This window comes from Plasmodium berghei, assembly GCF_900002375.2.
Source record: "Plasmodium berghei ANKA genome assembly, chromosome: 14".
Taxonomy (NCBI): Eukaryota; Apicomplexa; class Aconoidasida; order Haemosporida; family Plasmodiidae; genus Plasmodium; species Plasmodium berghei.
In genome coordinates, this window is record NC_036172.2 from 186,645 (window position 1) to 200,956 (window position 14,312).

General features: G+C 22.6%; 3 protein-coding genes and 1 non-coding gene across 4 annotated transcripts; 2 read left to right on the forward strand and 2 right to left on the reverse strand.

Moving 5' to 3' along the window:
* Window positions 1-1,467: 1,467 nt before the first annotated feature.
* PBANKA_1403100 (conserved Plasmodium protein, unknown function) lies at window positions 1,468-4,974 on the forward strand (the record flags this gene model as incomplete). The annotated part of the gene is made up of 1 exon (XM_034567347.1): window positions 1,468-4,974. One exon carries the CDS (start codon window positions 1,468-1,470, stop codon window positions 4,972-4,974), a length of 3,507 nt encoding a protein of 1,168 aa, XP_034423853.1.
* Window positions 4,975-5,558: 584 nt separating this feature from the next.
* Window positions 5,559-6,989, forward strand: PBANKA_1403200 (cyclin, putative; the record flags this gene model as incomplete). The annotated part of the gene is made up of 6 exons (XM_034567348.1): window positions 5,559-5,780; window positions 5,913-6,092; window positions 6,191-6,393; window positions 6,542-6,638; window positions 6,741-6,825; window positions 6,949-6,989. The coding sequence occupies 6 exons, from the start codon at window positions 5,559-5,561 to the stop codon at window positions 6,987-6,989; spliced, it is 828 nt and encodes a 275-aa protein (XP_034423854.1).
* A 353-nt stretch (window positions 6,990-7,342) lies between these two features.
* On the reverse strand, window positions 7,343-7,464 carry PBANKA_1403250. The gene has a single exon (XR_002688191.1). It is a non-coding gene; the product is annotated as a small nucleolar RNA snoR16 (small nucleolar RNA).
* A 1,150-nt stretch (window positions 7,465-8,614) lies between these two features.
* Window positions 8,615-13,453, reverse strand: PBANKA_1403300 (NLI interacting factor-like phosphatase; the record flags this gene model as incomplete). Its single annotated transcript, XM_034567349.1, has 9 exons — window positions 8,615-8,689; window positions 8,881-8,947; window positions 9,057-9,112; window positions 9,189-9,255; window positions 9,371-9,450; window positions 9,565-9,635; window positions 9,737-9,785; window positions 9,905-9,991; window positions 10,151-13,453. The coding sequence occupies 9 exons, from the start codon at window positions 13,451-13,453 to the stop codon at window positions 8,615-8,617; spliced, it is 3,855 nt and encodes a 1,284-aa protein (XP_034423855.1).
* Window positions 13,454-14,312: the final 859 nt, after the last annotated feature.

Here is a 14,312-nt window from a genome sequence, read left to right on the forward strand (position 1 = left end):
ATAGTACACCCCGGACATAACGGATACAAATGGAGAGAATACTACCTAGCATATTTATAACATACTATTTAGAGCATTGTAGAATAACACATAAAATATTAAGCATAATATATAAAATACTATGTTGCATGCCCTAATAATATGATTAAATATTTATTTTACACCACTTTGTATGCTTGGTTAAGCATAAATATTATATTCTACTATACGAGCACAGATGTTATTTTTTTCGTTCCTTGCAATTTGTTAAAATTTTATTTTAGAAAGTTCTAAAAACCGATCAAAATGTATTTTTTATTCTTGCATAATATTTAGATTTTTGCCATGTATTCCCCTTTAATCACATTCATATATACTGACTGTATAAAACCATACTCCTTTGCCACCTTATATAATTTTAAATTTATCTCATAACTAATTTATATTCCCCCGTTTTAATATAATATAATATGAGTTTTTCGCTTTTTTCTTTCATCGTAAAATTTTAAAATTCTAAACTACCAATATATATATATAAGGTAGAAAGAAAATAAGTACACACAAATATATATTATAGTATATCAAATATTATGTTCATATTTCTAATTAATAAAAAAAGTGATAATTCATTATTCTACAAAATACTATTATTATTCCTGCGAATTTACTATATATAAAATGTTTATAAACGATATCTTTATTTTTGATTCACACCACCAAAGGGATATATTATTCTTTGCTATTTAATATTCCTATATATAACTTTACAGGCAGCACAATTTTTAAAAAATGGAAAAATATAATAAATTCAATGGACTTTTAATTTAATACACTGTCATCAAAATAAAAAACCATAAATACACGCGTTTAAGTATTGAATTTTATAAAATATAATACTTTCCTAAATTATTATTGTTTTTGTTCGTTTTCTTCATCACCTATATCTTTTATTTTACCTTCACAATAAATATAGTACTTTCGCAAACTGTTTTATTAGAATAACAATAAAATGGCATATAATACCAATAAGTAATAAATAAAAAAAAACGGGGTGAAATTTATAGTATTAGGTCATATGGGAATGGGTATATTCTTCATTTATTTTTTTTTTCTCATTTTCCCTTTCATTATATTACCACCAATATATTATATTTCGAGCGCAAATATTTTTGAAACACTTTAATAATTTCACTTTTTTCACAAAATAAAATATATTATACATATCACATGCACAATATATTTTAATTATTATCATACTATCAACGAATTAGTTAAAATATGAAGGCGGTACTGTTATAACGGTTATTATATTATATAGAAAATGATGTAAACATTTATGTTTTTTTTATCCTTTTTTTGTAATGCTGAAATAAAATGGCAAGCATATTTATTTCCCCAAACATCCATAAATAAACTCATGTGGCCACACACATATACATATGAACATTTTAAATCCACATAAAGTAACACAAATATTTGTTTAGTAGCATGAATACCAAATTTTATGTATGTTTTAAATACATAATAATAATTATAAACACAACCCTTTATCAATGTAAAAGAAGAAAAGCAAACAAAATAAATTTATTTCCACATTTTATAAATAATGACTTTCCTTCAAAACCAAATAATTATTCATCAGGTTCTAAAAGAAAAGAAATACTACAAAAACGTGAATATGTTTCTCATTTCTTGAAAACCCAAAACAATGCATTAAATTTATTATCAAATGGCGAAATATCCAAAAATAACATCAAGTTAAACAATTTAGCTCAATTATTAGAAAGCATATTAATTAAGAAAAATGAATACAAAAATACGATGTTAAATTCGAATTATAATATAGAACATTTAGTGAATTACTTTCAGGATAAATTATCAGGCTTACAAAATATAAATTTTATTGAACAAAATAGGAACAATTATTCATATTCAAAGAATAAAATTCACGAATTTTTTAATGATAATAATGTGAAAGTTGAGGGAAAACTTCAAGAGCACATAAGTGTGCATAAAAAACCTACCGAAAAGTACCAAAATGTATTCACAAAACATATAAAAAAGGATGAAAAAAAACAATGTCAATTTATTGAACCAACGAATAGCAACCCTTTCGATAATCGTAATACACACCAAGACTATCATGATAATATTCTTTGTATGCAAGCAAAAAAATATATTAAAAAAGATGAAGTAATAGTATCTATACCCAAGACATATATAATACATTATGATAATATAATGAACCAAATTCAAAATTTTGTAAATGATTTTTCAAATTCTTATAATGTAAATTATATCAAATATATATTTAAAAATAATATACAAGACCAAATAAGTCAATTGGATCCATATATAATTTTAATGTATGATATTTACAAAAGACATATTAATTTTATATCATTTATGAAATCTCCAAATATATATTTAAAATATTGGGATATAAAGTTAACTTTATTAATTGCATATATATATTTTATCTCAAAATATATGAACATATTGTTGCATGCATATAGTTTCAATAATGCACTTTTTCTTTTGTTGAATAAATATTTGTCTCAAGAGGACGAAGCTTTCACACCAACCGAATTACCCCAGTGCAAGAATGAGCAAAGGGATTGTAGAAAAAATAATGCTGAAGAGATAAACAGTACTATCAGAAATTTAATCAATGGCATATATTTGTCTTGTAATAATGAAATACATGAAAATTATAAATCTACGGCTATCCCAAGCATCTTTAGCAACGATATTGACGAAATAAGTCATAATCTTAGAAAAAATTCAGATAATGTTCTTAAAAATCATAAATCATTCTTTTTTTATAATAATTATGAGCATTACATTAATTATATTGTGAATACCCCTTCTTTAAACCATTTACCTTTGCTATTTAAAGAATCCTCTTTTTTTTTGTTTAATAATACGAATATGAAAAATATAATATATTTTAGAAAGCAAATGATTCATGAAATAATAAATATGTATAAAAATGACGAAGATAATAATAATGCAATTTTTTTTTCTATTGATAAAAATATTATTAACAAAATTTTATTTATCAATAACAAATATTATTCTACAATTGAAAAATATTTTAAAAATAATGTTATTTACAATGAAAATGATTCAAATAATTTATCTCCAAATAAAAACCATAACAATATTATAGATCTAGATAAGTTATACCATTTTACTTTGATAAATAAAAAGAAATTTTGTTTGTCTACTAAAAATACAAATTGTCAAAAAGAAAGTTTTACACAAAACGAAAGCGTTAATTATATGAGCAGCAACATTACTAATGATGATAATAATAACTATGTTCCTGTAGAGCAATCACTTAAAGAAAATCCTCAAACCTTCTTTTCATTTTCTAACTTAAAAGATTCTATTACCTCAATTATTTACAATGCATCACTTTTTGATAATTTTGATATTTTTTTTAATTACTCTTTTTTAATGCACATATATTCCTATGTTTCATCTCATGCCATAAAAATCAAATCAAACGCATGCTTCTCTCAAAAAATGGAAGAAAATAATATACAAAAAGCAGACAAATCAAATAGGCAAAACGAAAATGACTATTATGACTTAAAAGATAACATTTTAAATAGCAATATAACAATAAAAGAAACAAATAAGCATATAGAAAAAGTTAGTGCCAATGAATGTTCAAAATATGACTTTAATGAATATGAAAAACAGGAAAAGCAAACCGAAAATAAGCATATGTGTTTAATACCATTTATTGATGTATGTAATCATAGAACCTCTTCAATGAATGCTTTCATTAAAAACGTATCGAAAGACATAACAAGAAGCACATACTCTTTTTCAATTAATAACAATGATGTAAATTATAGTTATCATCATCTACTTTTTGATAACAATAATTCTGGTGCCTTTAGTAAAACACATCGAATAAACTCAGTCTACAAACAGATTGAGCCTATAGATATAGGGGATAAAAAAAAAAAAAAATACAGCAACACAAATAGTGATGATAATGATATTAAAAATTTGAATAATGCTAATGAAACTATGCTTGAGGATGGGAATAGTATTCAATTACTTAGCTCCGAAAATATAAACATTGGAGATGAAATTACTATAAACTATGGAAAACTAAGTAATGATCTTTTACTACTAGAGTATGGATTTATCGATAAAAAAAATACTAAAGTTTATTTTTATTTTGATGTAAAAATAATAAGAGAGATAATTTTACAAATATTAGGTCATGATAAATTACCTCTTATCATGCTAGAAAGTTTAGAGAGAAAAAAAGTAGACATATTTAAAATATTAAACGTTTTACCGAATAATGAAAATGTATATGAAAGATTTCAAACTGACCAAACAGAAAATGCAGAAATTGTCAGAAAAAAAAAATATATATTAAATGACTATATAAGAAAAAATAAATACTTTAATGAATATAATATATTTACAATGAAAGAACGTATAAATAAATTTTATATTGATGAAAAAATGTCCCATGATCAAAAAAATAAAAAAAGTTATTTCTATGTAGGAACAGATTTGATTGTAGACCCTATCTTATTAGCAACAATAAGAACTATTATTTATGATGATATAAATTATCTTTCAAAAATAAATATAACAAATTTATTACAATGGGAAAATTACTTGTCTCCAGATTCGGAAATAATCGTTATACAAGTATTAATTAAATTAATTGACGAAATTGTTTACGACCAGTTTTATGACATTAATTATGAAGACATATTAATAAAAGGCCAAATAAAATATGAAGATTTAAAATGTTATAAAAATAAATTTTTACAACCAGATTTATTTAACTCGGAGAAAGTCATTGATATTTTCCAAAATAATAACTTCAATATTGTTATTTACAACATTATGAAATTAAAGGAATTACAACTAGCAAAAAGGGCTCTCATCGAAAAACGCAAGGAAATGATGAATCTATTAAATACTCAAGATATTAAAAAAAACCAAAAATAATAACATAAGAATTAAACAATGGTATTGAATACTAGTGGAATAAAATGCTCAATACACCAAAATAAAAATAATAATTTGTTACTCATATTGCTAATTTTAAATCAGTCTTACATATGCATACCTCTTTGTATTTGTGCAGAACCAGTTTAACAATAGAGAAATATCACAACATTTTACTAATTTTAATTATACACTGTAATATTTTTATTGTGAACATTACAAAATATAATGCGATATTTTAGTTTATTTTTTTTTAGTTTATTTTATCATTTTTCTATTTTTTACTTAAATAAATATTTTTATGTTGGTATTTCATGAAAATAAATTATTTGTTTACGGAAATATTTATTAAAATATTTCTTGCATTCAATTCTTCGTGTTTTATGATACCCATTTGTCTTTCAATAAACATAAACATATGTAAACTAAAGTAATTATATATTTTTTTTACTCTTTTTTTTATTTTTATTTCCCATATTTTTTAAACGTTATTATAATATCATCTACTAAATGTTATAACAAAATTTAATAAATTTTTATTTAATAAAATAAAATAATACGTAAATAACACATCTCTGTAAAATATGATTAATGATATAATTCTAATTAATAAAGAAAATATTGAAACTCCTAGTGAAAAAAAAAATGTTCCAAAAATTGATGAAATAAAATTAAGAATATATGCATGCCAGTTGCTACAAGAAGCTGGAATTATTTTAAAACGTAAGGCTGTTACAATTGCAACAAGCCAAGTTTTGTTTCACCGTTTTTATTTTAAAAAGTCATTAACTGATTTTGATGTAAAGGTATTGTTATGAGAAAAACTATATTTTCCTTTCACACACTCTCATGGGATTTTATGTTTGCCAGTTCTTTGCATTTTCAAAATATAAGCAAACTATGTACCTATATATATTATATATTTATTCTCTATTTAGATTATTGCGCCTTCGTCATTATATTTGGCCTGCAAATTAGAAGAAAACTTTTGTAGCGTTTATAAAATTATCAATACTTTTTATTTTTTATATAAATATGAAGAATTAAAAAGTAAGCATTATTATTTTGATGTGAAAAATATCAAGGTAGACCATTTTAAAATTGACATCGAATCACAGGTACAAGCTTATTAAAAAATTTATACATTTGTATGAAGAAATATTTGTTGAAAAACCTTTGTATTATCTATATAATAATATTTCATTATAATTTTCAGGAATATAAAGACATGAAAATTGAAATTTTTACATATGAACTTTTGATACTAAAAGATATCGGATTTTTAATTCATAAAATAAATCAACACCCACACTCATTTCTTTTGCCTTATATTCATTCGCTTTTTAATAACTTAAACCAATTTGATGATGATATGACAAAGAAGTTAGCACAAATATCATGGGGATTTTTAAATGATAGGTAAACTCAAATTTTTTATTCGAATAATAATTTAGTTCAAACGAAATATATCATTCATTAATTGCCATTGCAAAATATTCAAATGTGTAATTACATATATCCGTATTATTTTATATTATAATATACGGCATTATATTTCTTTTTTAAGCATGAGAACAACTTTGTGTTGCGAATATCAACCACGTTGCATCGCAGTCGCTAGCATATTTTTGGCAGCTTATAAACTAAATATACCGTTAATCAAGGTATAATACACGACAATCTCATATATGAAACTTTAAAATAATACATATTGTATACACTGTACATCCACATCAATAAAGATATATACATATTATTACCCACAGGAAACTAATTGGTTCAAGCTTTTTGATGTAGATTATGATGACATAAAAAATATATGCATTAGAATCTTACAGTTATACAAAATAGGTATATATAATATAATTACACATATATATACCATTTGTGTGTTATAGCTATATATAATAAATTTTATTATAGTTATTTTTAATTAAAACCTGTTTATTTCCTTTTTTATAATGTTGTGAATAGGACGATGCCATTATATAAATGTCTTAGCGAAGGAAAAATAGTTGGTATAACAGATCCGTTCATACGAAGCCGAAACCTATAATTATATGCATATACATACTCTACAAATGCCTATATTTTTTTAAACATTCAATTGCATAAAAAACGCGTTTTTAGTCCTTTATCTTTTTGTTTTTTGTGTAAACTTTTTATATATGTTTTAAAAATAAAAAATAATTGTATTTTTTTTAATAATTCATTCTTATTTCTTAAAAAATTCAATATACACAGACCATAAGCTTTTATAATGTTATAAAATTTTAATATAATACACTCGGATAAATTATTATTATGGTAAATTTTATTTTAAAAAACTTCTGAACATTCTTATACACAAGCATATATAATATATATGAGAAACCTTTCGTCAGATTTTTCTTTACTTCAGTTTAAACCCTCGCTCAACTGAGAATTTATTTGAGTTCAGTGATTTCTCAGGACTCGAGAATTTATCGTATTTATATATCATCATACAAAAGGTTTCCTCATTATAGTTTGAAACATATTTTATAATTTTTTTGCTTTTTTTACCATTTTACTATGTAATTTAATTTGGTTATGGAGGGGCGAATGTATTTTATATTTATATTATAAGAGCATGGAAAAATTAATTATCAAAACATATTTTAAACATTCACATGATATCAAACAAAATAAATTAATATTGTTTATATTGCTTAAATTTTTATGAAATGCGTAATATATAATTATAATTCGTTTAATATAATATATTATAAATTAATAATACAAACTTAACATTTTTTTTAATTAGCTAAAATTTTATGTTTGCTATAGCTGTAAATATTATGCTCTGTATTTAGCTACATTTTCAGCAATATATGATTAAGATGTAGCAATACAATAAAAGGAACATATAAATAAAACACATAAATAATTTTAAATTAATTTCTTAATATATAAAGCTAATTGTAATTTTGTATGCTTTTTATATGCAGTATTTTTTTTTTAATTATTTTAAATATGCACTATTATTTTTTTATAATTTAATGAGAGCCACAATTTTTATATAATGTAATGCATATATAGCATCAAATATATTTTATATGCATAACAACTAATATTTTAACCATAGGAATTTGGTATTCCCCCCAAGTCGTTATAATTTTATAAAAAATAAATTATATTAAATAAGGAATAATTGTATAACATTCACAAAAAAAATGCATATTCTTCTTCCTATTCAGCTACCTATATATTTGTTTTTTTCGTATTCTTGATTACTTTTCACCAAATAGCATTTATTAAAAATACAGTCAATAAAATGTGATATATTGCAAATATCGTATAAGTATAAAATTATAGCAATACTTATAACAAGTAAAAATATTTACATATGTATAAACAATTCATAAAAGCTTCGTTTGTAATAAAATAAATTCAACATGAAAATGTTTCCTATATAACTAAATACACACAAAAAAAAAAATAAATAATAAAAAAATGGCATGTATATATTTTTTTGAAGGAGTGCGAAATTCATAAGAATCACACATTATTAAATTAATGAAAATCATATTTATAGTTTACTAATTGATCGAATTTAAAAATTAAAATATAACAAATTAATAATAACACAAACGATTGAATATGCAGCTATAATATATTTTTAAATATTTTTAATAACATTTCTTTTCTTCTTTTTCAATTTTTTATATGCCTTCAATTCGTTTATAATTGATATCTATAGGAAAGAAAAATAAAGCACAGTTTAAACTTGTATTAAATAACTGATATTGTGAATACGCAACTTTTGCCGCTATATCGAAAAAATATATAATTAAAAACGTGATTAATTATATTTATTTGCTGTAAACTTTGCACGATGTAAATCGTATTAAACCATATAAAAAGTAGCTATTCAAAATGTTTCACCTTGTTTGATATTCCTTTTAGAAAGGGTATTAATTTGTATAGCTCTGTATCCGTGGGATCATCAAACCTAAAATAAATATATGCGCATATTAAATAATAATTAATACCATAAACCATAATTTAACATTAATATCCTGATATAATTATATATGCAAAATGTATGAATATATTTCTACCAGCTTTTTATTAAGAAACAGTTATCTGCGCAAAATTTTTGAACGTAGGTGGAATTCTGAAAAATATGCGCAAAAATAATGTTTACTTATATATATGTAGTTATTCACATATTAACATATATTTATTCTTACATCAATAATGATAACATTCTTTAAATCTCTCCCAAGTAATCGTATGTCCTTTACATAGTTATTATTCCTGAAATATCCAAAAATAAATATTTATCTATATTTATTTATTTTTATTACATGCTATTAATGCAACGCAAACTATTTGTATTTGTGTATGTGCATTATTATGGAAATTTTTATACCAAAGTGTGCAAGATTCTCTAAATAATCGATACGAGCAAACTCTATTGACATCCAATTTATCAATAACTGCATTTGCATACTGTTTTAAAAAAATTAAAATAAAATAAAATTAATAAATAGTAAAGGCAATATAATGTGCATATTGGTATCATCAGGCTTCTTATTAATATACAGCTTTATTGCATTTTTATACCTTTGGCATACTTGCTGTAAAAATTACTATCTCGTAATACTTCGATATCTCTTGAAAGAAATAGTCTACACCTTTTAATAAAAAATGAATAAGTATATATGTGGCAATGATATTTTTCATTATATTATCATCGTCATCGCTCTAATTATTATTAAATGTGCAATTTTCAAACCTGGTCTTTTATTCACATAAATGAAGCATTTTTCATTACCCAGTTCAATCTAAAAACGAAAAAATATATATTACAAAAATATAAACAAAATGCTAACAAAGGCATAAAAATGGATGGAATTTTATATATTTTCTTATTCCTTTCATAAACTATTACATTCTTCCATACATTAATTCTAAAAGAACTCCCTTTATCATTTCGTAGACTACTGTGAATAAGTGTTTCGTCTAAATCGAGAACAACTGTTTTTCTTCCCTTTTGAAACAAGCCAAAATGAAAAAATAAAATTATTAATAAAACAAAATAATACATGATAGAAAGGAACAAATAAATACGCTTTTTAAACACCCTCACAAATGTGTTAATATGGAAAAAAAACGAAACACAACAAATTATTGAAAATTTAAAACATACTTTATATTTTCCCTTTTGTTTACCCAATAAAAATTCACCTAAATTACAATGTTCCTTATGTGTATTCATACAACTATCATTTGCACAAGTTTGCAATATTTTTTTCCTTTCATATAAGTTTAATAGACTAATCTTTTTAAACTTTTTTTTTTTTTTTCTAAAAACTTTGCTTGATCTATGTTCGTTAATAGGAATCACAATGTTTTTCTTTTTTTTATATTCCGAAAATAAATATCGAAAATATCTAAATTTCATAAAATAAAACGAAAGTTTTTTTCTCCTATCCCTTTTATTTGTATTTTTTGCATTCTCATTGCATTTATCCATAATTGTTACACTATCTGTTTTGAAGTAGTTCTTGTTTCTTTTCTCATGTTTATAATCATCAATGACATCGCATTCCTCTTTAGAAACGCTAGTAATCAGATTATTAATGTTAAATTCCCAATTCATGTATGATGCATGATCATCATAAATTGAATTTTTATCGTCTTTTGCATTATTATAGCTATTTGAGTTAATACCATTCCTATTTATTTTAGTAATTAACTTATTTTCATTACTTAATACATTTAATAAATCAGGCATTTTCTCAGAAAATTTTAAACCATTATGTTTGTCCTTTTCTATTATACTGATCTTTTTTGTTTCATTATTCATATTATCACTCGAGTTGTTTCTGCTGAGATGCGCTATAATACTATCTATATTTTTGTTATACTCTTCACTATTGTTTATTTTTTGGTCTATATTATTAGTGCATTTTTCGATTTCTGCATTTTTTTCATATCTCGATTTATTTTTCATGTTTCCATTGGGTTTTTCATTTTTAATTTCCCTTGTATTTGATAATATGTAATATTCTGGTATTATTATTTCGTCTTTTCGTATATCAGGTTTAATACCTTTTTCAGTTATTTTAATATTATTCTCAGATTTGTCTTTATTATTTATACCTAGAAATTTATATGGGGTGTTTAAATTACGTGATTTTACAAAATGATCGCTTTTCGTCATGTCTTTGTCGCTCTTTTTTTCTTCATTTTTTGTTTTTAAATATGACTCCTCATTTTTTAAATAATTTTCCTCTTTTATACATATATCAAATAATTCATCTTTGGTTATAAAATTTTGTATTTTCATATTGTTTTTTTCAAATTTTTTTTTTTTGTTTACATCTTTTGTTGCATTACTTTTTGTTCTTATCGAACCTTCGAGATCTTTATTTATACTTAAACTAATGGGGTATATATTTTTTTTTTTAACCTTATCTGATTGAGTTTCACTTTTGTTTAAACCTTTTTGGTTTTCCCTTTTGTTTTTATTTTTTTCATATATATATTGAAATAAATTTTTTCTCTGTCTCCTTATTTGGTTTTTATCATATGTAAAATTGGAATCTGAATAAGATTCATATTTGTTCTTTATGATATTATCTAATGCGCCATTTTTATTGCAATATTTCAGTTCCTTACCATTTCTTTTATAATCTGAAGAATCAATATAATTATTAGATTTTCTACGACTTATACTATCGTTTTTTTCCTCTCCTAACCAATTGAAGTAATTCCATTTTTTGTCATTTTCTCCATCTATAAAACTTGTACGAGTCTTGTTATTGTTTATATTTTCATGTACTTCATCTGTTTTATATATTTTAGCCTGCTTATTTATTTTTGCTTTATTCCGTTTGTACTTAAAAAGTTTTAATTCTTTTTTTCTATTATATTTTTTATGAGATTGTGTATTATATTCTTCATTGAGGTGCACATTTTTCGCGCCATTTGTTGATTTGGGGATTTTTTTTAAAACTATATTTCCATGATATACAAAATCGTGATGATCGTTTTTGCTACTTAAGTGACTGTTATCACTTTTTCCACGTCTCTCCTTTTTAACAAATTCACAGCTTTTCCCCTTATTATCATTATATGAATTTATATAATTTTTAGTTATTTTAATTGGTATAATTTCAGATAAATTCCTTTTATTCTTATTCAAAAAATCGTCTCTTTTGATATTAATGTCTAATATGCAATATTCTAACAAATCTAGATTATAATTTGAATTATTATTTTTAGCATAATTTTGTTCAATATTATTTTTTGAATTATTCTTTTTTATTTTATTAATGCTTATAACATTTTCTGGTTTAATATGCATTTTTTGTGTTCGACTTTTAAAAGGTATTTTATTCATTTCTGCATCCTTCTCATCATATAACATACCATACTCATAATATTCTTTCCTTTTATTATCTTTATGTGAAAAATAATTTTTCATAATTTTAGAACTTACTTTTTTACTTTCATAATCCTTTTCAGTTATTTTTGAAACCGATCTTATAATTTCCTTTGTATTTTTATAATTTTCTCTACAACTTATTGTATTATTATCATTTATTAAAATATTAGAAATAATTTTTATCTTGTTCTTTGAATGCCGCTTATTGTGTTCATTATAACTTTTTAAAAATGAATTTTCTCCTTTTTTTTCAGCATCTTTGTCTTCTTTATTTTTCAAAGGAATAGAATTTTCCTTATTTTGGGAATAAGAATCTGTTGAGATATCTTTTTTTAAATTAATTGATAAATCATCATTTTTATTTATAATTTGATAATTTTTTTTTTTTATTTTCAAAAATAAGAATTTCAGAATATTGATCTTTTCACTAGACCCAAGAAGTTTTCTTGAAGACCTTTTCAATAAATTTACAATGTTTTTTTTTGCAAAATTACTTTTATAATGCTCCTTTTCCTTCTTGTCTTTTTTCTTTTTTGGAAAAAAAATTTGATTTTTTTTTTTATCACTATAAATAAATTTTTTATTTTTATTTAATAAAGTAGAGAAAATACCATTGTTTTTATTGAGCTCATTTTCTATTTGGTCTTTATTTTTATTTTTCATCATTTGTAGATGAGTACAATTTTGTTCGCCTTTATTTTTGTGATAATTTTTTAAAGGAATATTGTGCTTCATTAAATAGGATATATTGTTGCTTCCCCGTCTATCAATATTACTATAACCATTTCCATAATTTAAAGAATTGGCCCTATTTTTTATGTTTTCACACAATATTATTTTTGTGTGTTTAATATTCAGTGAGAGTCTTTTATTTTCAATGCAATCTGTTTTGTTTAGCATATAATATTTATCATTTTCATCTTTTCTATTTAATAAAAAATATTCAGGAGCTATTTTATATTTTAACTGTTTTGAAATTGGATTGTCATTCAATTTTAATGAAATATTATTTTCTTCTCCCTTTTGCATATTGGTATAATTATTTTGTTTTTTTTTCATTGTCTTTTTTTAATTCTCTGTGTTGGTTAAACACATATATATATACTTGTTTATTCGTGGAAAAAATAACAAGATATACAACACTTGGTAATGTTATTTTATATGCACGTTTTCCCCTTTTCATATGAATATATGTATTTACTGTCACATTTTATTTTTCTTTACTCATATGAATTAAAATGCAAACAAGCTTTGATTCTTCATATATTATACATTAACACATAAGTTATAATTTAAATAATATAGAAACGTCATCACATGTGGATCTCCATAAATATAAATCCATATATGTCCTTATGATAAAAAAAGGGTATATATAAATTGGTATATACAATATTTAGGAAGACGAAAAATAACCAAAAAGCAAAATGAAAATAAATAATATAGTTGCACACCGACTTTAACCAATCCATAATACATATATGTGCACATATCGTATGTGTGGTAAATTTAAAACATTCTCTAGATCTACGCAGTTTTTGATTATGCAACAAACACCAAAAAAAATTAATAAATTATATAACCGAATTCATTTTATATAAAACCACAAATAAAAAATAATCACATTCTTATTGTATGTGTATAAAAATAATAATTATTGCTAAGTTTATTTTATAAAAGGAACTAACACATATATTTTTTATATTATTTATTTAAATATGAAAATTTTCAAATGAAAACATAAAAAAAGGAATTTTGTTGAATTACACATAAAATCATGATTAAAAATATATAAGCATTTTGTAGATTCTTTATCAAATAAAATATGATGTTTTAATATGAAATTTATGTATACAAATACATTAGAAAAATACAAATTTTTGTCTTTCCAATGGAATATTTCTTATAATATAATGTG